Source organism: Chrysoperla carnea, chromosome 2 (genome assembly GCF_905475395.1).
Source record: "Chrysoperla carnea chromosome 2, inChrCarn1.1, whole genome shotgun sequence".
Classification (NCBI taxonomy): domain Eukaryota; kingdom Metazoa; phylum Arthropoda; class Insecta; order Neuroptera; family Chrysopidae; genus Chrysoperla; species Chrysoperla carnea.
Window position 1 is genome coordinate 8,019,777 of NC_058338.1, and position 23,148 is coordinate 8,042,924.

The window sequence follows — 23,148 nt, forward strand, 5'->3', positions numbered from 1 at the left end:
ACAGATATGTATAACTACATGCATACGTATGTTTCTTAATGTAAGGATGTTGTTTTTTAATTCTTGTTTTTTTGAAGAATATGTTACGAAATTCAAAGAAGAAGCAGTGTTAAATGTTCAGTGGATCAATAATATGAAGTGTTAAGATCATATATTTTCAGCTACATATATACGTACATGATTTTTGACAATTAAATTACAATATTTTTTTTTTTCCAATTTTAATTTAGCGATAACTTGAAATCCAGTCATTCTCATGACTTGTGACCATGGGAATTTTTATTCAGAATGACTGAAACTGTCATTCCCCAAAATATGAAAAAGTTTGACCGAAATTCAGATTACATATAGGTAATTTGTGCGAGGTCTTTTTATTTATATGCAACGTTTCGTACTTATTTAACACCTCATCAGTTTAAAAAAGTATCGCTTAGGAAAAAACAGGCTAGAAAATTTTATTCACCATGTAATTTGCATATCATATCTGCAATAAAATTGCCTATGGATAAAAAGTGTTGATACAGTGCAGCTTTAATAAAACGTACCTTAATACAACGAATTCCTCGATTTAACTTTCTTTAATTTAACTTTTTAATTTTTCGTAATCCCCTTGAATTGTCTATAAGATCCAATGTAAAATACACGTTTACATTGCGAATATTTTTTACGAACAACCTCTTTTCAACTACCATTCCCTCGCGTATGCCCCCTTGGTTCTCAATTTCATAGATTTTAATCTTTTTGCGTGGAATCCTATTTTTTTAAAGTAAAATAGAGTTCATGTAACTCGCGATCGCGTGGAGAGTAGCTTCCTTTGTCTCTCTTATACGCTTACAATGTATGTTCTGTCTTTTTCTACCTCTCTAATTTTTCCTGAAAATTTATATTCTTAGCACACAAATATTTTTACAGGTATATACACAATATTTTCATTTTTTTTTTTTTAAATCATTTTCTTTCCAATTTTTTTTTACAGATGGAACAATCACGAAAAAGGAAATCATGAAGTGAATATAACATTATTATTCAACAAAAAAAGAAAATTAAATACGTACGTACGGTACGCACGTAACAAGAATATACAACAAAAATGTCAATAACAACAATGCAAACAGAAGGAACAATATCAACACAAGAAATATTCACAACAACAATAACAACAACAGCAGCCTCAACATCTACGTCATCACATCAAAGTACTCTTCACCAAACAGAAACAACAAAAATAACGTCAACAATTATTTCCAGAATTCGTGTCACAACTCCAACTCATCCGTTTTTCATCCACACACCACCCAATAAACGTCCAACAGTGTATATATATCCCACAGGTAAATATAAATAACACACTCACACCATATTCTCGTATTTTGTAACTAGCAGAAAAACCCGGCGTTGCTCAGGTTAAAATACATCGCATCTATTAGCTTCTATTGTCCTCTTTCTGGTTAGAAAATCGTTTAATTTAATAAAATTTATAACCAGACAGAATATTTTAATATAAATAACTTACTTTTAACAATAAAACCCTTGAAAAAACACTAAACTTGGTTGAAATAAAAAGATTTAAATTGCGGAAGAAAGTCCAGAAAGTTCGTGTCCGGTTCTGGCTTGGTAGTTCTACTGGTCGTCTAGAGATGGCGCTAAAAGCGGATCATTATAGTTGTCGATTTAAACAAACTTTCTAGAGCATTTTTACAATTTTCTAGAAATATTCGAATCGATTTTGACCATTACACACATTTTGAAACTTTTTAGATCATTCCAGAAATTTGTTCTGAAAATTTCCGAAAGTTCACATGAGTAAGAAAAGGACTGATATATAATTTTCACATTTTTGCCACCCACAATCAACCACTTCCACCCACCGCAAGCAAACTAACTTTCTTTCACCGGGACACCGAATTTTGACGATAATCTTTTAGGGAACTGTTCCCAGTAAACTGAAAATTTGGTTCAGATTTAAGAAGTAAAACCATCCCCATCTTTTCAAATGTGGTGAAAAAAATTCAATCCTTTTCGAATCCGATACCATGGGTTTTATTGTATTTGGATAACTAATTCCACCTAGCGCCTGCTCTAACTAACATTTTCCACACTTTTTATATTAAATGAATTTACTTGCGTTCTTTGTTTTTCTAATTTACATAAATTTTTTATTCACAATTAATTTTTATTATAAATATTTTTTAATTTAAAATATAAATAAATAAAAACATTTCGACTATGCTTGAACGGTAATTGAATTTAAAGTTTATTTACAAAAAAAATTTAATTATTTACAAAAACATCGTTAGGTATTTATAAACTCGCTGGAGGCGTAGTTACGTATTACGCTACGATGGGTGATGTTAGAAATTTTAAAAACAAAATTAACACCTATTTTGCATATAAAATCAAGCACATAAAACCCCATTTTAGGATTACTTCCATGCATTCTATCAGAAATCGACTGAATCGGCTAGTTAAGTCAGTCAGCTAGAATATAGAAATAATAGAAAGCATTTTGAAATCGACTCAGAAAGATTTTAACACTCAACAAAATAAGTGGTTTTGTGTTTTAAAGCGAGAGGAGTTAGAAAGGCAAAAAAATTCTATCCGACGAAGCCATCCGCAATTTATGTTCCCTCGATTTTTTCCAAAACTATTGTAGAAAGAACGTTTCACATTTGAATGTAGCTTAAGGTTTAACCGTAGAAGAAAATCTGATACTCTTCAACAGACCTTTTCATCATGTCAAAAACGCAAGTGCAGACTTTATTTTTTCGGGCTGACAGCAATTGGTTATAAATCATTTAATCCGAAACAAAAGTGAATGGTGATTTTTAAATGAAAAGGTCTATTCAAACTCATTAATTATTTTAAAGCTGTCACATTTTCAATTCAAATTTATTAATCAGAAGTTGGTTTAACTATCCAGCAGTTTCAATTCATTAAAAGCTATACTAGACCTGGCCTCGCTTAGCCCCCTTAGCCCGCCTACGCAAAATTCACCCTCGTTTACGCTAACAATTCCACAACTTAATTTTTTTTAATGCTAAAATGATTTTTTTTTTTTGCAGTATCACCCGAATCAATAGTTGTACCAATTGTATCATGTATATTAGGATTGCCATTATTAGCATTATTAATAATATGCTGTTTACGTCGACGTGCTAAAATGGCAAGGGATCGTGCACGACGTAGAAATTATGAATTGGAACATGGTACATTATCATTGGTTGGCTTAAGTCCAATACATCCAAGTAAGTTAGTACCGAATTTCATATACAATTTCGATTTTTCAGTGTTTGATGTGAGTCTATCTATTTCAATGTAAGTGAATTCTGCATAATATGGTATCGTCAAATTGAATCTTTTACTCTAATCTTTTTCCTAATCTGTAGGTGTTTGCATGATATGTGTCAGCAATATCTGAAGAATGAGCAATAACTTTTTTCTTTGCTTTGTATGTTTCATATTAACTGTTGTTTTAAACGTTTACTAAAAAAGTTATCAACTAATTATAAATATGGCGCTTCGTTTCCTTATTCAGTATGTCAACGCAATATTATAATTTCCGCCAGATTGTAAACTGGTTACAAAAACCCCCAACTAGCGCTAACTCAACACTTATTAACGAAAATCAATTCATTGCGTTATGTTTGGTTGCTCTGGGTGCAGTTGGCAAAGGTTGGGGTGGTTTCGGCCCTTTCATTGGAAGTCATGTCTATAATTTTATCAGTTAGTTTCGAATCTAGCGGAAATTACAATATTACGGTGACATATATACTGAATTATATTATCAATAGTAAAATAGTGAACTCTTAAGCATATTCCATGGAAAATGAATAAAACTGGATCCACAAAACATGAAATTATTTCGTAAACTTCAAATCTATCTTTTTCAGGACAATTATATCTTACCTCTAAAACAGGAAAATTTGAAAAGGGGTGCTAAAACATAAAATATTGAGAAAAATCTCAAAATTATTTTTTGCATGGTTACTATATTTTGTAAATGTTGAATTAACAACGCCAAAATTAACAGTATTTATTTTTTTTTATAGGTGGGAGATCCCAAGCGATTTCACTTCGTTCTGAACGTGCTATGAGTCGAGGGTTTCCATCGTTAGAATTAGACACAGTGGTTGAAGAACGATCAGATGCTGAACCAGAAGGTACATCAATCGAATTAATGACTCCAGAACGTGAATCAGATGGTATTATAAACGGTAAACTAGGCAGAAAAAGTTAGCGTGGAGCGCGAGCGGTCGTCGTTAGTGCTGATCGCTCGCCATTATGGACAGCCCTCACACATGCACACACTATTGGTCAAATTGTTGATGAAAATACAAATAGTTGACCAAGTATAGAAGATATACTTTAAAATATATGATATTTCATTTATTCAACCAACGTCTATCGATTATATGAATGACATTTATCGATATTTTTGTTTTTGTCCTTTCTTTTGTTCAGGTATCTAACAAGATTTCAAGAAAATTTAAAATATAGAAGAATAGAAAAATCATGTGTAGCTGCTCACGTTATCGTTATGATTATAAAATAGACAAATCGAACTTAAAACTTCTAAAATCAGTACCCAATCCTACCGAATAAGACGGGACTTATTCCAAATTCGGAATTTAATTAAATAGCAAAATCAAAATTGATTTTCTAGAATTGATGCAGTCCGCCACCAAATTAGCAACGCGAGTAACATACACAATAAGAGTAATTACGATTAGCTAATTCATACTGATGATATGACAATTGGTTGTCGTAAATACGTATTTATATAATACAAAAAATTCATCTAGGAAATTGGGGCAAAAATCGAAATTTGTATATCATTGTGTCAACATATCATGCGAATTACTAGCAAAAAGAATAGTAAGCATCTGGATACGTAAGCTACTACAAAGTTTTTTGTTTGCACTTCAACTCCGTGTTCTTCCCTCGATATGGGTCCAGCTACAGGCATTTTCAGCGCTCATGTAAACAGTAAAGTGCCAAGCAGCAACTTCCATACGAGTTGAGTTGCCAGAATCTGTTTTCTCGCAACGGCAGCTACTAAGCACTGTGTAAACATATGTCTACATCCTGCTGCGTAAGATGTTAGTTGGATAAATGAATGAAATTATTTTATTATATTATTAATAGTTGCGTTTTTTTACCCACATCAAAAAGAATATTAAATGTATCATTTTGATACTCATGCTTGTCTATTAATCTGCGTAAAAAATGATATTTATTCAATATACTGCACATATATTACTTTCCAGGATTACCAGACTGTTAGGCCAGTTTTTACATGCATTTGCTTTGTTGTTTTAGTAATTCTAAACAAGCTTTAGTAAAAAATTTCAATAAGAATCATTATTTTAATTTCCAATAAATATAATTTACGCACGCCATATCAAATTAGTTTCACTGATGGCCACTATATTTTTTCAACTTTTTGTTTGGCACTTTCTGCGCAGATTAATACGCACCTATACGTTTCCAATTTTCCATCAAAATGATTTATTTATTTATTTTGATGGGAGTAAAGAACGCATCTAATACATATATCAAAAAAAAATATTTATTTAGAAAAATTTTCGGTCTGAAATGAATTACGAAAAATAAAGTTATTAGTCATTATTATTAGTTATTTATACCTTTAAATAAAAATTTAGTCTATATCTACCCATTGTAAAAAGATAAAAAAATAAATTAACAATTAATATTTTAATGATTTTATTTATTATAAATCCTAATTAAGGTTGTTTGTACAAATTTTAAATATTTTGAATGGAGTGAAACTAATTTTTCTAAGGAACCCTCTTTAATATTCATTGGTGGGAAAAAATGTATAAAGAAAAGCGATTAGATAAGATAGAAATGGTTAGAGTTAAAATTGAACAAGCACTACGATTATATTAATATTCTACCTGCTCTGGGTTTATTTTTCGAAAATCCTGTTAAATTTTCAATTTGAACTATAAATTTCTCCCCGTTTATAAAAATTTAAAAGTGGTTCATCTTCAGGTACAAAAACAAATGATGCTCCAACATTTTTAATCGGATATTTACATTTGTCATTAAGTACAATATCAAAATTAGAAACCATATCCCATATTGCAATTTTCGTTACTAATTGTCCATATTTCATACCCAAGCATATTCGTGGACCATCACCAAAACCAAAATAATTAGCTTTTGATTGAACTTTGGTGTCTTCATCACTAAATCGTTCTGGATAAAATGTTTCAGGATTTGCATGTAAATTTTCGTCGTGATGTAACGCATACACCGGTAACAGTACTGAAAAACCTTTATCAATTTTTACATCGCGATTTACGCCATCTTTGTACGGTGGAAACTGAAATGAATCGGCCGTACAATTTCGCATAAACCACATTAATACCGGGTGCATACGTAACGCCTCTGAAATAAAATTTAAAAAATCTCATGAGCTGTGGAAATATAAATAAAAGCGGGAGAAATGAGTTGGGAAGTCAATATTCCCAAAAGACACATCTTTGGCACTAAATCAACGTACACACCAATTTTCAACTCTGTATCTCAGTTTGGAGGGACTATAGAGGTGTGCATAGTCATAAAAATGACGAAATATGTAGTTTTTCTACTGGGAATCCCCTCCAAATTGCTGAAATAAGTTTCCGTTTTAATAATATCAACCCTCAATCATTTTTCAGAAAGGTCTCAGGCTGTTTGGACAAAATTCGATGCCCATGAGTGTAGATATGAAAAGACAATAAGATATTATAATTACCTGATATACAATGATCTAAATAAGTCATATCACGCAGAGTTTCATACGTTAATTTGTTATCATATTTCGCCATAATTGTATCAATTTCCTCCCGTAGTTTTTTAAATACCCGTGGATTTGCTACAATTTCCGTCATTGTAAGTTTAATTGTACTAGCAACTGTTTCCACACCATCTATGAATAATGTTACAATATTCGATGCTAAATCATCCTCGGAAAAATCTATTTGAAATGGGAAATATGTTTTAATTTATATATAATAAACTATTTTCTTTAACGACCCCACAAAAAAATTAATGTATCACGATATCAGTCCTATTAAAACTATATAATTTGGTAATTGTCTAAATCGATATATTGCCTATGTGATTCTGAATCAAATTTCCCATTGATCCAACGAAAAATAATGACACCTTTTCGAGTTATTTGTTGAGTTGAATTGAGTTGAGTTTCCCTACAAAACACATACATTTATGTAAAGTAAATTGCCTATATCGATTAATATTAAAAAATCGAAGAAATCAAAGCACTCATATTTCAATTATCCGGTCAATTTAAACATCCGAAGGTACAATTTTCTCCATTTTTTCAAAGGGGTACCCCCTAAAAAAAATGCAAAAAATCGAAAAATTTTTTTATTCTCCAATTTCGATAAAACTCAATATATAAGGTAATTTTGACCTAAAAATTACAAAAATCGGGTGCATTTGTTGACTAACCGAATAATTTTTGAGATACGGGCTAAAATCGATCAAAATATTGCGATATCTCATAAACTCTGCATCCAATGATTAAATTAAACCGATTTTTATAATTTTAGGATCAAAATTACCCTATCCACCGAGTTTCATCAAATTCCGAAACAAAATTTTTTTTTGCGTTTTTCTCGATTTTTTCAAAGGGGTACCCCCTAAAAAAAATGCAAAAAATCGAAAAATTTTTTTAATCTCCAATTTTGATAAAACTCAATATATAAGGTAATTTTGACCTAAAAATTACAAAAATCGGGTGCATTTGTTGACTAACCGAATAGTTTTTGAGATACGGGCTAAAATCGATCAAAATATTGCGATATCTCATAAACTCTGCATCCAATGATTAAATTAAACCGATTTTTATAATTTTAGGATCAAAATTACCCTATCCACCGAGTTTCATCAAATTCCGAAACAAAATTTTTTTTTGCGTTTTTCTCGATTTTTTCAAAGGGGTACCCCTTAAAAAAATTGCAAAAAATCGAAAAATTTTTGTAATCTCCAAATTTGATAAAACTCAGAATATAAGGTAATTTTGACCCAAAAATTACAAAAATCGGGTGCATTTGTTGACTGGACGAATAGTTTTTGAGATACGGACTAAAATCGACCCAAATATTGCATCAGAATTAGGAGTAGAATATGGAATAGAATAGGGAAGCGGTTTCAGCTGTGCGTTGGTCGATCAGTCAGCTTCAGAAAATTGAAGTCGAATAAACGAATACGTGACATTATTTATCGTTAGTCCCATGATAAAACAAATTGACAGTGTTTTTTTACATTGATTTGTTTCAGGGTCATTAATTGTTTATACAATACCGCCATTGTCTATCAGAAGTTTATCCAAATAACTTAAATAATCGTTTGCGTTGATGTTATTTAGCTTACGTTGCAGGCGAACATCTTTTATCACTTTCCGGAAATATTTCCCGGCTGTTTGTGGCATTAATCTGAAGAAAAAAGTAACAACTGCAAAGTGGGTCGAGGTCATGGTATGAGCTGTGAAATAGTTTTATCTAAGACGTGTTTTGGACATTTATATGATTGGTCAGTGTTCCTCAATTATCAAAAATTTAACTGATATTAAAAGTAGTTTAAAAATAGAAAATTTGCTAAAGCTTACTAGTCAGGGGAATATATAAAAAGTATTTATAGACTGTTTACTCCACAAAGTGTGATTATGATGGAATATTTTTAGGCGCGCAAGTCACATTGTGATCTTTATTTTTACTCACGTAGTTCGAAGTAAAAGTGACAATGCTGGATCGACAATCATTAGTATCCATCTTAATTTTCCAGTAGATGTTTCCGTTTCAAAAGTTTCATGAGCGATTCTTTTAAATGGATTTTTTGAATTCGCAAATAATGCATCCGTTTTAATTGATAAGCCACATAATGTAAATATTTCACTAGCAAAATCTTGGGCCAAACTTTGTATTTTGATACCATTACAAAAATTATCCAAATTTTTTGTTATATACATTTTTAAACGTTCCGAAACATAGACCATATTGGGATACATATTTTGTTTTATCTGTTGAAAATTTTATTTAGTAGAATTATATTTCCATATTAACCCGTCAACATTCCCGTTATGAGCATTTTGCCCATATATGCAGAACGCGTGAGTAAATCTCTCACCACGGGACTTAAGCTCCCTCCTTTAACTTACCTTTATTGTAGTAAATGCTGGCGCTGTATGTTTTCGTGATATTTTCCAACGTTCTCCTTTCAATATAAAAGGATTTAATGCACCTAATACATCAGATTTTTCACTCGTTGTTGCTGTATTATCTCGAAAATCATTAAATTTTTTCACTGTAATCATTTTAAATATTTCTGGATCACGAATAAATAATACGGGATGTCGTCCCAAAAATATGCCAAAATATTTATAATCTTTATATTTGCTGAAAATTATCTAATTTTATTTATTCATATTCATTTTTCCATTCAAATGGTCGATTTATGGTGGTTTTTAATAGCTTGTGGCAACTATGGAAGGTAGAGATAAGGAAGATAATTTTAGTGCGTATCAAAAAGTGTCTATATCGAAAAGCAGCAAATAAGAATGGCGCTGCTGTAGAATAATTAATGCTATAAAATAAATAATAAGGATCCCAAAATTTGAAGCACAAAATTAATGGATTTCAAAAAAAATTCCAATAAGATCGGATAAAATTTGCCTGTGTTATTAAAAAAAATCGAATTTTTTAACTTTATGACGTCATCAGAATCCAAAAATTTAATTTTGCTCTATCACAACCAAATTTTATCCAATTTTGATAAATGAAGTATGTAATCCTACTAAATTTGGGTCATACTTTTCAAATTTATGATCATAATTAACCTAGCTATAATAGTTCCAAGAATCTGGAGCCCTTGGTGCCGGAATCAAGCACAGTAGTGATAGCTAGCGAAAAACTGACATCACAGTTGAAAAAAATGACCAAAAATTAGTGGGTTTCAAAAAAATTCTAATCAGATCGGATCAAATTTGACTGTGTTATCAAAAAAATCGAACTATTAACTTTATGACGTATTCAGAATTCAAAAAATTTAATTATACACCAAATTATGATATTTTTGAGAAAATGGCAATTATTTGAGTCCCTAAGTAGTATTCGACCAGGACTCCACAAAGTCACAAACTGGCCCTGAGTTCACGAATAGATATTGTATTCGACAGAAATGTTAGTAACTGTTTGAAGGTTTCCAGACTTAGAATTTTTCCATACAATTTTTCAATGTAATATTTTTTTATTGAAAATTAAAAAAAGTATTCATTTGTTCATTCATATATTCATTTTATGAATATTTATGGATAATATGATAAAACCTTTACATTCTTTTTCATGAATAACATACATAAAATATATTCGAAAACCTCAAAACAGGTGACTATTGGTTAGGTAATAATTTTTTAAAAATAAGTTATTTTAAATACGCTGTCTGGGAATTTTTTACCTATTATTTCTGGGAATTATTATAAAGTCTGGGAATTTTTTACCTATTATTTCTAAACACCCTGTTACAGTCTCTTTAATTATTGTTATACCATATGTAATATGTATATATTAAATATATCAATGTATACTAAGTTTAGTCCCAAAGTTTGCGACGCTTAAAAAAATGATGCTACCAGCAAAATTTTGGTATAGGTGTTCATAAAATCCATGTCCAGTTATCCGTCTGTCCGTAAACACGATAACTCAAAAACGAAAAGAGATATCATGCTGAAATTTGTATAAATTGTTCAAGACGTAAAAAGGAGTATCCTTCTTTAATTACATGACGAAAAAACAAACGATTTCGCAATCAACACTGTCTATACATGGTATTTTAACAATTAATTCAGTCAATTTACTATAATTTATCGTCATTAAAATGTGCATTATTGATTGAAAAACGGGGAAGGGCTTTCCTTTTTAAAATTGCGTAAAGAAATCATAGTTTCTGTCCGATGGTTATTATGTATTGCTTTAATATGCATTTTTATCTAATAAAGTAGCTACTTTATTAGATAAAAATGCATATTAAAGCAATACATAATAACCTAGGTCATGACAAATAACCTAGGTCATGTATATAATCTAAGCAACAAGGATTTATGAGGACACTCATCAGAAATCGTCTACCACAGAATGTATGAAACAGAAATTTTAAAAACATTATCAGGTGAGTTAAATTTAACGACATCGAACAACATCCCATAATGTAAATAAAATCAAAAAATTAAGCAAGAGAAAACGTTTAAAGTGTGTTGGTATTTTGAAAGTGATTTATACTCACGAATATAGTTCATGTATAATTGAACCTAAAGGTTTTCTCAAAAGTAAACCGTCTTTTATACTACCAAATGGAAATATTGGTGTTTCGTACGGAATACGGCGTTTTCTCCAATAATCGTAATTCCATGTGTAAAATATTACGAAACATAATGTAATCGTAATTAATACTAATAATATATCAAAGAACATTTTCTGAAATAAGAAAATGATAATTATTTTTTTTCATTTCTATATCCATTCTAAATTAAGCACCAGCAATTTGAGTGTTTCAAAAAAGATAGCATTACTTAGATATTTATTTTTAAAAAAACTTACCAATGAGTTTTCCCAATACTTTCAAAAGCAAAAAAATTTACTTGTAATATACTTTGAAATTTAAGTTCCAAATTTTGTGTTATTGAACATTAAAATCATAAATATTTTGTAAATATCAGACTCAACAGGAAAGATGAAAATAGTTAGTTAATCACCTGTTGTGATTAATTTTTTTTTTATATATGCGTGTTTCTAATATTGTGTTTGTATGTTGACTGGCTTGAGTAATTACTGTTTCGTATTTAATAATTATTGTATTTTTTTTTTTTTTAAATAATATTTCGATATATTTTATTTATAACACGATGTAGTATAGGTAAAGCTTAGGCTAGGTACTATAATTTAAAGATGTTTTGTATTTTTTTATACCATGTATATGAAATATACATATTAAGTTTAGTCCCAAGTTTGTAACGCTTAAAAATATTGATGCTACGAAAAAAATTTTGGTTTAGGTGTTCATAGAATCACCTAATTAGTCCATTTCCGTATGCCTGTCTGTCGTGTGCCCGTCTGTCATCACGATTACTCAAAAACGAAGATATCAAGCTGAAATTTTTATAGTGTGCTTAAAACGTAAAAAGTGAAGTCGAGTTCGTAAATGAGCAACATAGGTCAATTGGGTCTTGGGTCCGTAGGACCCATCTTGTAAACCGTTAGAGATAGAACAAATGTTTAAATGTAAAAAATGTTCCTTATAAAAAAATTAAACAACTTTTGTTTGAAACATTTTCTTGTAAACATCACTGTTTACCCACGAGGGCGCTAATTAGATGAAAATTTGAAGTATGTATTAATATGGGATATCAGTTATGTGTGTGTGGCTATTTAAGAGTGGATATCTTTCTTAATTTACGTGGCGTCACAAAACAAACGATTGCGTCATCAAAACTATCTATACATGGTATTTCAACAATTAACTCAATCAATTGTTTGTTGACTTGTTTTTGTATAAGATTTTTCCATTTAGATGATATAGGTAAAGCTTAGGCTAGGCACTATAGATTCTAAGACATATTGTATTTTAACTTTGTATGCTGACGATATTAATAAATTATTTTGAACTTGAACTTAAAATTTTTTTTAAGTGAATTTTCTGATGGTAATTGGTTACTAACGTAACTAAAGAAATAAATGCGAGCTGGTAACCATAAATCTCGTTGATCTTGCATAAGATCAAGAAGAAATAAGAACTCACTGGGATTAAAAACTAAGTAATTAAAACAAGAATATTGCTAAATAATTTGTTATATTTTATGGTACAAAGTCGAAATTCAATAAATTTATTACATAAACATAAATTAACATAATTATTTTTAAAAACCAGGTATAATCTTACCTTTCTTCGAAGCTTTCTTTAATTTTATCATTTTCTTATCTTTTTTACGTTTATTAATATTTTCTGAACGTTTCTTTTGTCGTTCTTCCATCGCTTTCTGTACACTTTCTTGCCGTGATTCCCATTTCTTTTTACTTTTATTCACTTGTTGTTCCCGACGTTTAATTGTCTTCTTCAAAAGTTCTGGATCATCTTTTACTTTCTGACCATCGGCTTTCGATAACGCAGTATTCCATAACGTTTTCTTTTTTAATTCTTCAGCTTTGTCCTTTTCACCGCTATTCGCTAGTTCTTTTAATTTTGCTGATTTCGCTTCAATATCTTTAAGGATTTTTTGTGGATCATTTTTAACTTTTGTTTTTACTTTGTTTTCTGCTTTACCAAAATCAAATTTGGAAAAGACCATTTTTCCTTGACTGTTAAATATTGGTTTGTTCATTTTAGTATCCTTTTCATCTTCAGATTTTACTTGAATATCTGAAGAACCGCCATTTTCTGATTTTTGTTGACCCTTTCCTGGTTTTTTGTTTAATTTATTCACTCTTTTCTTAATACGATTTTTTAAACCTTTTTTCAATAATTTCTCTTTGTAATTAAGTCGTTTATTTTTCTTTAATTCTAAAAGCCGATTTTGTAATTCTTCCAATGATTTTACTCGTGTTTTTGGATTTGCGACTGTACCAATTTTATTCCCTTTTTTATCCGATACGGTTACTAACGCATCTTCATCAAAATCTACGAACAAATAACTTTTTAGAAATTTTAATCTAGTAGAAAGCTTAAAATTAATGAATTTTAGCTTTTTCTTATCGAAATTTTTGAAAGATAATGTGGCTATTTAGACAGATATGGTCTGAGTACAATCGCAGGCGTTCCGAAGTTCTCATATCACTTCCAAGGGCCTCTGTTCGCAAAGTTGTTGCGGCTATCACAAGACATTCTCTGGGCGGCAAGCATGCTGAACGCTTAGGCCTGGTAGTGTATCACGACTACTGCAGGAGCTGTCACAGTGGTGACGAGGAGGAGACAATGTCTCATCTTCTCTGTCACTGCCCAGCTCTTGTCATGAGGAGATGGACTTACTTGAGTCAGCCTCTCTTTGACGACCTCTCCGACCTAAAGTCAGTCGACGTCAAAGCCCTCCTGCTGTTCTTAAACAGCTCCAAATGGTTCATGGAGTAGTGGCCGGTGATGGGCCAACCCATTTACGGTATCACAACGGACCCTATGGTTTAAGTGTGTCTCACCCCAGGACAGCCACTCTAACCTAACCTAAATACTACCGGAATCGCACAGAAAAAATATTGTCATCATTTTAATTTGAGTAATTTAAAAAAAATTAATTAAATAACTAAAAAATAATAAAAAAAAGTAAAAAATTTACCTCTTTGAATCGCTGACACAGGAACTGGTAAAATATCAAAAAGATTTGAGATAAATTCATTTTCCCGTTCAAGTATACTTTTCACTTGCTTAGCATCGAATTTATTTTGTATCTGCATTTTGTATTCATCCAAAATTTCTCAGTTTTTTTACATAAATTAATTGATAATTTGTAAATAAACAATGCAGATTTATATATTTTAGGTTAAGTGATCTGCTCTGCTTGGCTGCGTGACAATTAAACACATGTGTTCGTACACTGCTGCCAATTTTTCTTTAAATTACAAAATATTTTTCCTCAAGCTTTCATTTTAATCCGTCAACTTACTTTCCGAGAATTTTCCACCGTTTTTTTTTTAATTTTTATTAAAGAAAACAAGTTGTATACAGAATCACAGAAACTAAATAAAAATTGGGAAAAAAAAGTACGTACACAGTTGCCAATTTGCATACAATTTTCACTCGTTACATAAATAATGCAATTTTATTTCAGCAGAATATGATGAAAAAAATTTCCAAAATAGCCCTAAGCGTATCAATTGGAGCATCATGTTATTTAACTGGAACATATATTGAAAAACATAGAATCATTTCCGAATTAAAAAATGTATACCCTGATATCGAAAATTACCAAAGATATAGAAAATATCCAATATTCCCACAAGTGTACGCTGCAACCGCAATTGCCCCTTACAACCAATCAGCAAATAGTGTTGTTTCATTAGGAGAACGTACACGACAAATAATGAAATATGGATATCCTAGTATGGATCCAGAAACGGTAAAATCACAAGAAGATTATGTACTCTGCTATGATCGACGAAATCGCGTGGCACATTGGGTATTAGAACATTTAACTAAAGAGTCTATTCAACATAACGATGAAGTGGACCGATCGAAATGCAACTTTACGGTGGATGAACGAATTCATCCATATTTTAGATCAGAGAATTCCGATTATAAAAAATCGAGTTACGATAGGTAAATTAAAAATAAGAGCTCTACCAGATATAGTTTATCTCGAAATAGGCCGATGTAGCTAAACTTGACTTAGACCTGATCTGATCTGATCTCTATATACCTGGATAGATCTATATGGCGTAGAAAAATAAAATGTATCTTTCTATCTCTATATTTCCAACACCTCAGAATGAGTGTGGCTGGGAACTAAATAAAACCATTTAACGCATCCTATATGTTTTATTTTTTTAGTTCTAGCCACTCATTTGGTGGCGCTAGTATACATCTATATATCTCAAATTCAGACCAATTTCAATACATGGGATTCTTTATCTATATGTTATATATCTATGCACTTTGGGTTTGGGATCGTATGGCGCCTAAACGGAGGAATTTTAATACACAGACAAGTTTATCTTAATTGGTCACTTTGATTTAAACTTTACCTGGTAGATCGTTGTACAGTCCTTTTAGTAACACCCTGTATGACACATTTCTGCAAACTTTGATGTTATGTTTAATTTTTCTGGATGAAGAGGACATTTAGCGGCTGCTGGTAACCATCGCAAAAGCCAAAAACATTGCGAAGAAACGTTTTTATTATCCAATATGGCACCACAAGTTGGTAAAGGCTTTAATCGAGACTCATGGAATCGTTTAGAAAAATATGTACGAAAGCTAACAAAAGTCTATCCCAATGTTTATGTTTGTACTGGACCATTATATTTACCAAAGTAATAACTTGTATTATAATTCCAAAGAACAAATTTATATGATTAATATAATTTTTTTTAGACGTGAAGCTGATGGAAAATCATATGTTAAGTATGAAGTAATTGGAGCAAATAATGTAGCAGTTCCAACACATTTTTTTAAGGTTGTTGTTGGTGAAACGAATAATGGAGTGTTAGAAATGGAAGCGTATGTTATGCCCAACGAACCTATTCCTGATACAACTCCATTAACAATGTTCCAGGTATATTTGGTATTACCAAGAACATTTATATTAAGAACGTAAAACTAGAGTGGAGAGAGTAGCAGGAAAAAAGGCGCTTATCTGGGAGAGTAGTCGATCGTTGCGTACTTTGTACTGCGAATCAGGCTGTCTTTTGTTTTCAATTAATTGGTTTTCGCAACGACCGATGACTAGACTCCGCCCAGATAAGCGCCTTAAATTCAGTCACGGGCTCGGCATAGGATTCATATCCTTAATATATATGTTCTTGAGGAGAATAATTCTGTCGAAAAATATCAATAAATACGTTAATTGTACTTTTTTTTAATTTTTATCAGGTTCCTCCAGAATCCATAGAACGAGCAGCTGGCTTATTATTGTTTAATAAAGTGACAAAAGATAAATTTTTAAAAATTAACGGAAAACAAAGATAACATAAATTATTGTCTTAATTAAATTTACAATTAGATAATTTTGTTTTATAAGTTGTTTATTAAATATTTAAATTATTGAATTTTAAATTGTATATTTCATTTACTCAACCAAAATGATTTTTTTTATACCTTTTGGGAAGGGGCACTATCAAAAGTATCAGCTATCAGCTAATAAATACTGGAGTCGCCTTTAGAGCTCTATATATACCGGGTATCTCATTTTAAAAATAATCCAAGTCTATTCTAAAAGTGGATATACTAATGATAATAATATATGGTGCTGATGACATCGGGGCTAAATGAAAAAAATATAAGGAAATACAATTTCTAAAAACATAATAATTCAAATTTGTTTATTTCAATCTAAAATATTGAAGGTATACAAAAGAAAAATGCATTTTTAACAAATCGTACTAAAATTCAGATCACTAATAATAAAAAATATAAATTTTTTTCTCAATTTATTTTACCCAATAAAAAAAAAATATATGTATAAATTAATAATAATTAATAAACCTGATTTAAATCAGTAACGTTATTACTACAAGGGATTGAATTTTTTTAAAACTTTTTAGAATATTTAGAATATCAAATACAATGAGTGACCAATTCCGAAATAGATTCAATATTTTTAAACATCCATTGTTAGTAATTACGTTACCTTCAACTAGTTCTAAATAAAATTTTTACTCAATAAGCATAATATTTCACGCAGATTTGGTTTCATAATTTTTTCGAGGTTAATAAAATATATTATTTCGATACAAAAATCGTTAAAATTTGTATAAAATAAAATTACAGACATCACAATTTTTTTGTTATTTTGAAGTTATTTAAATAAAGAAAAACGTTTCCAAAAACTTTATATATATATATGTAGGTTTAAATTCGAAACTATTCTATTTTTGAAAACGTTCAAAACGGATCAACGAATAAAAAAAAAATTTCCAAATTTTGGACATAATAACCATAATTTTTAGTATTTAATCTCACAAATGAATAACAAAATGATATTCATAATTAGTCTCACAGATAAAGTGCCATGTTTTTTGCTATTTACAAATTTTAATATGTTGTCTCGTGATTCAATTTGAGAAATTAGTAGGAAAATTCACGATTTCAAGTTAATATATATATTTAACAATTAAAGAACGATAATTCACAAATTTTAAGATATTTATCATGGTCGATTTCAAATGCCTGTAAAGGAGATTCGATTCAACAAACTGCCAAGTTTATTCGGAATAAACTCAATCTTAATAAATTCTAAAAGAATTGAAAATTGAGTTGAAAACAGAAGACTTCCTCCTAAAACAAAATTTCAATTTATTGACAAACAACTTTTTCTGTAACCATTCTAAAATTCCAAAGATGTAGTTTTCAACGACATAAAGCTATAAAATAAATTTTCAAAAATGGGCTTGGCTTGTTTTATTCAATTTAGACTCTTCCTCCTTTGGTTGGACCCCTCCCCTTTACGTAAGATTTACGCTACATATGTTTAAGGGAAAATAAACCGTGAAAATAACTTTTTTTACTATCTATAAAATAATTTATATTTCTTTTAAAGTTGACTTGAGATCCTCGATTATGCCCCCCTCAGTTCAAATGAGATTTTATTGAAAGCCTCCCCCAATTTGAGCTCACATTATTAATGGATGCCCCCATTTATGTAAATAAACAAATTACGAATGCTTTGAGCCTAATTAGGATGTAGTTTACGTTTACGAAAAAAACAATAAACAAAGATTACTTTTTGAAGTATATTTAGTATAACGCAGAAGTGAATTGTACAAGCGGCAACGTTATTCAATTTATTCTGTGTGCTGTAACTATGAGATGCTTGTACACAGTGATGGATAAAAAATGATAGTATTCGTTTTAGTGTTGACAGATTTACTGAAGTAATACACTACAACTTAGATAACTATATTTTTTCTGTTTTAAAGATATCACGCTCTTTCTAATGTCGTTAGAAAAACCTTAATCTTTTCTGAATTTATTCGTCTTCAATCTTAGAAGTTATTGACAGCTGGATAAAAGCATACATTTATCTTACAAGAATATTTAAATAAAGAGACCTTACCATCCATGATAAATATCTTAAAATTAAAATAAAATAAAAATATAAAAAATATTTTCTATCTATGAATAGATTTAAAAATGGACATGTCCATACGTTCGATCGTGAAGGGATACAAAACATTACATTCCAGACTTTTCAAAAAACGTTTAAAGCTATGTAAATTTTTATCTATATTACTTGTATTGTGTTCGTGATTTGATGGCCGGAGTTTTGTATATAATCATGTAAATTGAATCAAAATTAAAAAATATCAAAGCACAATTTTTTCACATATTAATATTTGTTAAATAATTTTTAATTTATTACTAACAATTTAAAAATAAAAGATTAAATTGTTTATAAAATAATAATAATTATAAAGAGTTGTTGTTTAATTTAGTGCATCATGTGCAATTGATTCAATGATCTTGGGAACATTTTCATCGAAACCACATATGTCGATTATTCCGGGAGCTCCGGTGGTCAGAGCAAAGTTGTGACAGCATAAGCACAAACTAATTAACCTGCAAAAAAATTTTTAAGTATAGATTAGATAAATAACATTTTTTTGTATAATAGGAAATATTCAAAAAATTAAATTTTTAATATTTTAATATACGTATTTAATTAAGGCTTAATCAACGAAATATGATAATTACTTACTTAGCTTTGTTGTTAACTTTTTTACGATATTGACCAAGACAATTTCGCATGTTAACTGGTGGTGTTCGCATTGCCTTTGGCATTTGGAAGTACACTTTTGGTGAATGTATAATGTTTATGAAAACATCAATTTGTTTTTTCTTTTTTTCAGCCCAATCAATGGGTTTTTGGAATAATGTATGCCCATTTTGAACATTTCGTAATCGTGTTTCAGCATCTTTGAAGCTTATATCTGCAAGAAAATTAAAACAAAAAATTTCAAGACTAAAAAGCATCGGAAAAAGAATAAAATAATTTTTCCCAAACATAACGAAAACTATTCCATTTAGGTCTGATTCACAGAACGCGATCTGTAAACTTTAATATTCAATATTTCTAATCAAACTGAAAACGATCTATGGTACGAAGGACCCTTATTTTTATCTAAATTTAAGGAGCTAAACTATGTAATCAAACCTTCTGTTGTAGGAAATAAATTAATGACTTACTTTTATCCAAATTAACAATAAAAACACCTTTATCGTTGAACACACCGCAAACAACATCTTTTTGTGATTTTAACAAATACAATAGTGTGATAACGGCTGCTTCATACGCAGTAACATGTCCACATTTAAAACATTTCTCATCCATGTGGGGTCGAGTATCAATTGTCACCATATAACGTACATCAGTTTTAGCAGGATTTTGAAATGATAAATATAAATTTTTATTCAATGCAGTAATTATCGCTTGGTGAGGTACATATGCAGGTTTTAATTCGGGTGCATCTCCAGCACCAGCTAAAACATTATTTTTAGCAGCGCGTTCTTTATAATATTCCAATTTCTTGAAATCTGGACATCTAAAATAAATAATGAAAATTATTTTATTTTTGAATGTGTTTTTGTCCCACTCTATACAAGTATTCAGCAGAATCTTATTCCGTTAGATTCCGAAGTGAAACTCTAAGATGATTGGAGTAAATAATAATTTTTCATAAGATAAAATTATAAAAATCAGGACTCACTTTCCACAATGTTCATATTCTTTCAAGGCAATCAAAAGTTCGATTGGATGTATACCCGATCCTTTAACACGTTCTGGTGAGTTCAAATAAGCCATCACTTGGGTAAACAATGGTGTATTATATTTTAATATACCATAAGTATGAATTCGCGGTAAGTATTTCAGAAAAACTTTGTACGGTAAGCGTGGTATTAAGGCGTGCCAAACCTAAAATATTTAATAACAAAATGTTAAAAATTTATTAATAAAATTAAAATTTTAATATATATGATCTTACTTCACGACTTTTTCTGTAGTGACCTGGAACATGTTCCAATTTTAAATTATTTGCTTCAATCATTTGTGCTAATTTTTCAGCATCGTCACAATGTTTAAAGTTTTCAATCAGACGAAAATGATTTAAAACAGCTTGTGCTTCAGCAACATTGTTAAATTTTTCTTCAGCTCCTTTTAAGCCACGTATTATATACGTGAAAACAGCTTCTTTCGCTGAAAAATTAAATTATAATTTATATACACTGAATTTTTCATTTTATCGTACATTATTTGATCAAGAAATTGTCTCGGATGAAAACATTTACTTAAATCACTGTCATCACGTTTGGCAATTCTTTGAGATTTTTAAGTTTGATTTATGAACGTATGCAGGGGATAATTTTTGCTCGGTCATACATAATAGCCTGATCATAAGTTTAAGATTGTCTATAGGATTTTAACGCTAAGATGTCAGCCCCGCGAGTAACAAAAATGTAAACTAAACCTGTTAGAACCAACTGATTTTATCATTGAATGAAAAGATAAAAGCTACCGGCTTTCTTATACATTTTTTACAAATTAAAATAAAAACAAGTGAAAACAATCAAATGATTGAGTTAATTGTTTAAATACCATGTATAGACAGTGTTGATTACGTTATCGTTTGTTTTTAAAAAAGATAACTACAGTCCGTATTTTTGAATTTGTATTAATTCACAATCATCAATAGTTAGAGAGATGTACATATGATTTACTGATGGTCATGGTAACCGTCTGCTGAGCCGTAGTAACCGTCTGAGAAGTAATTAAAAAGATATTAATTACTTAAATTTGGTTCAGATATTTTTCTTCCGCAACTTTAATGACTGGATATTTCAACTAAACCATTATTTAAGTAATTAATATCTGTTTATTTACTTAAAATTAATTAATAAAAGTACAAATTCAGTGAGGGCATTTAAAAATTTCTAAAAAGGAAATTCAAATTTTTATACGGACGTGACATCAAAGTACGGGCTTGTCAAATTTGTTGACATACTGTATGATATTAATTACTTACATTTTATATGATATTTCATTAAATTATATTATTCTACGGCTTTTTCTTAGAAAACTTAATAATAACGAGTGTAAATTCTATGTTATAAATTCATTTTTTTCAAGTGTAAATTATACATTGAACTGTCACCAATTGACAGATCACGTACTTATACGTCATCAACAGAGAGCGCCAAAAAACTGCGTTTAAATATCTCAAAATTATAATGTATTTTAAATATTTTTTACACTTAAATACAGTATTTGTAAGCAGAATTAATATTTTTTACTTTATTATAACGGTGTAAACAATGAATTAAAAATATAAAAAAAATACATGAATATTCCCTATTTTGATTTCCAAGCTTATGGAAAATTTAAATTTCGTTTTTCCAACATATTTTTGAAAAAAAAGAACAAAAACAGAAAAACGTAACTAAGAACGATGTGATTAAATGAGTCTTCATTATTGGACTTAGAGTTTTATTTAAAAATTTCAAAAAAAAAATAATAACCTTTGTCGTCTGTTTTAGGACGTGTCATTTTTAACAAATCTTTATGAGTCCATCCAGAACTGCCACGAATCTCAGTCACAATTTCGGCTAAATTCATCGCATCTAACGACAAATACCACTTATTCACAGATTTACGAAAACCCATTCCAAAACCTTTGTGCTCAGATAAATGTACATAAAATTTGATAAACAAAAATAATTCATGTGCTGTTACACATATCTGTTTTAAGCTGGAATACGCCACAGTTTGCAATTTAACTTTACCACTTCGAGCACAAACAGCTAACGCAAAAATAACAGCATCTTTACGTGGTAATGTTGGACTAGATGCAGCTGCTTCAATTAATGGAACGATATCTAATTCTTTACCCTTTTCAATAAACACGTCAATTGATTTTAAACGAGTTTTTTCAAAGTATTTGTGAACATGTGGATCACCAGCCACATAACGTGCATCTTCTGACATTAAATATAAATAACGATTTAAATTTAATTCCGTGGAAGGAAAAACTTCCTTATTTGCCATATTCGTCAATAATTATTTTTGATGTGAATTTAACAATATTTTGACATCAATTTGACAAGATCACTAAACAAAGGAAACAATTTTTAAATATATATTTTGTTATCATAAACACTAAAAATTATGTTTTAAAATGTCTTATTTTCTTAAATATAATGTTTTCATTAATTTGTCAACTCCCGTTATTAACACGATTTCTATTGAACCTCAAAGGCTCAAATAATAAATTCCTATCTATCGTCTTATAAGGTAAATGACTCATAGATTATAATTACTGACTTATTTCAACAGTGGCGTAGTTAGTAGACATAATATTAAACAGAAAGATCTAAGTTAATATTAAGTAAAAATTTCATTAATCTCACTGATCCTTCGGATTCGATTCT

General features: G+C 29.8%; 4 protein-coding genes across 5 annotated transcripts in view; 2 read left to right on the top strand and 2 right to left on the bottom strand.

The window, feature by feature from the left end:
• The window catches only part of LOC123291693, a 28,701-nt gene extending 24,027 nt beyond the window's left edge, over window positions 1–4,674 (top strand). The window contains exons 2-4 of the mRNA XM_044872066.1: window positions 977–1,331; window positions 3,063–3,245; window positions 4,050–4,674. Of these exons, the coding sequence (XP_044728001.1) occupies window positions 1,091–1,331; window positions 3,063–3,245; window positions 4,050–4,237 (612 nt within the window). The 5' untranslated portion in view covers window positions 977–1,090 and the 3' untranslated portion in view covers window positions 4,238–4,674. The remainder of the gene's footprint in view (window positions 1–976; window positions 1,332–3,062; window positions 3,246–4,049) is intronic.
• Window positions 4,675–5,512: 838 nt separating this feature from the next.
• On the bottom strand, window positions 5,513–11,498 carry LOC123291411 (cytochrome P450 6a2-like). The gene is made up of 7 exons (XM_044871686.1): window positions 11,311–11,498; window positions 9,191–9,428; window positions 8,754–9,052; window positions 8,338–8,468; window positions 6,764–6,985; window positions 5,973–6,414; window positions 5,513–5,543 (listed from the first exon to the last, which is right to left on the bottom strand). The coding sequence occupies exons 1-7, from the start codon at window positions 11,496–11,498 to the stop codon at window positions 5,513–5,515; spliced, it is 1,551 nt and encodes a 516-aa protein (XP_044727621.1).
• Window positions 11,499–12,940: 1,442 nt separating this feature from the next.
• Window positions 12,941–22,884, bottom strand: LOC123291414 (60 kDa SS-A/Ro ribonucleoprotein-like). Its single transcript, XM_044871690.1, has 8 exons — window positions 22,240–22,884; window positions 20,709–20,920; window positions 20,433–20,638; window positions 19,912–20,267; window positions 19,424–19,655; window positions 19,277–19,284; window positions 14,348–14,485; window positions 12,941–13,698 (listed from the first exon to the last, which is right to left on the bottom strand). Exons 1-8 carry the CDS (start codon window positions 22,763–22,765, stop codon window positions 12,941–12,943), a joined length of 2,436 nt encoding a protein of 811 aa, XP_044727625.1. The 5' UTR covers window positions 22,766–22,884.
• Window positions 14,623–16,754, top strand: LOC123293366 (endonuclease G, mitochondrial). Of its 2 annotated transcripts, none has more exons than XM_044874156.1 (5): window positions 14,623–14,771; window positions 14,840–15,327; window positions 15,843–16,040; window positions 16,102–16,282; window positions 16,600–16,754. In XM_044874156.1, the coding sequence occupies exons 2-5, from the start codon at window positions 14,846–14,848 to the stop codon at window positions 16,693–16,695; spliced, it is 957 nt and encodes a 318-aa protein (XP_044730091.1). In that variant the 5' UTR covers window positions 14,623–14,771; window positions 14,840–14,845; the 3' UTR covers window positions 16,696–16,754. The 2 variants fall into 2 exon arrangements, with proteins under 2 accessions (XP_044730091.1, XP_044730093.1); XM_044874158.1 differs by having other exon boundaries at window positions 14,640–14,771; window positions 14,843–15,327.
• Window positions 22,885–23,148: the final 264 nt, after the last annotated feature.

What these genes read in the sequence shown, in the direction of transcription:
- LOC123291411 (XM_044871686.1), bottom strand. Translation starts at nt 11,498, where the DNA reads ATGTTCTTTGATATATTATTAGTATTAATTACGATTACATTATGTTTC. An exon ending in TCACTTTTACTTCGAACTAC is followed by an intron (nt 8,469 to 8,753) that starts GTGAGTAAAAAT and finishes TTTTTTCTTCAG; the next exon opens with ATTAATGCCACAAACAGCCG. An exon ending in ACTTCTGATAGACAATGGCG is followed by an intron (nt 6,986 to 8,337) that starts GTATTGTATAAA and finishes CATTTCAAATAG; the next exon opens with ATTTTTCCGAGGATGATTTA.
- LOC123293366 (XM_044874156.1), top strand. Translation starts at nt 14,846, where the DNA reads ATGATGAAAAAAATTTCCAAAATAGCCCTAAGCGTATCAATTGGAGCA. An exon ending in AAAAAATCGAGTTACGATAG is followed by an intron (nt 15,328 to 15,842) that starts GTAAATTAAAAA and finishes TTCTGGATGAAG; the next exon opens with AGGACATTTAGCGGCTGCTG. An exon ending in CTCCATTAACAATGTTCCAG is followed by an intron (nt 16,283 to 16,599) that starts GTATATTTGGTA and finishes AATTTTTATCAG; the next exon opens with GTTCCTCCAGAATCCATAGA.
- LOC123291414 (XM_044871690.1), bottom strand. Translation starts at nt 22,765, where the DNA reads ATGGCAAATAAGGAAGTTTTTCCTTCCACGGAATTAAATTTAAATCGT. An exon ending in TCCTAAAACAGACGACAAAG is followed by an intron (nt 20,921 to 22,239) that starts GTTATTATTTTT and finishes TTAATTTTTCAG; the next exon opens with CGAAAGAAGCTGTTTTCACG. An exon ending in GAATATGAACATTGTGGAAA is followed by an intron (nt 20,268 to 20,432) that starts GTGAGTCCTGAT and finishes TATTTATTTTAG; the next exon opens with ATGTCCAGATTTCAAGAAAT.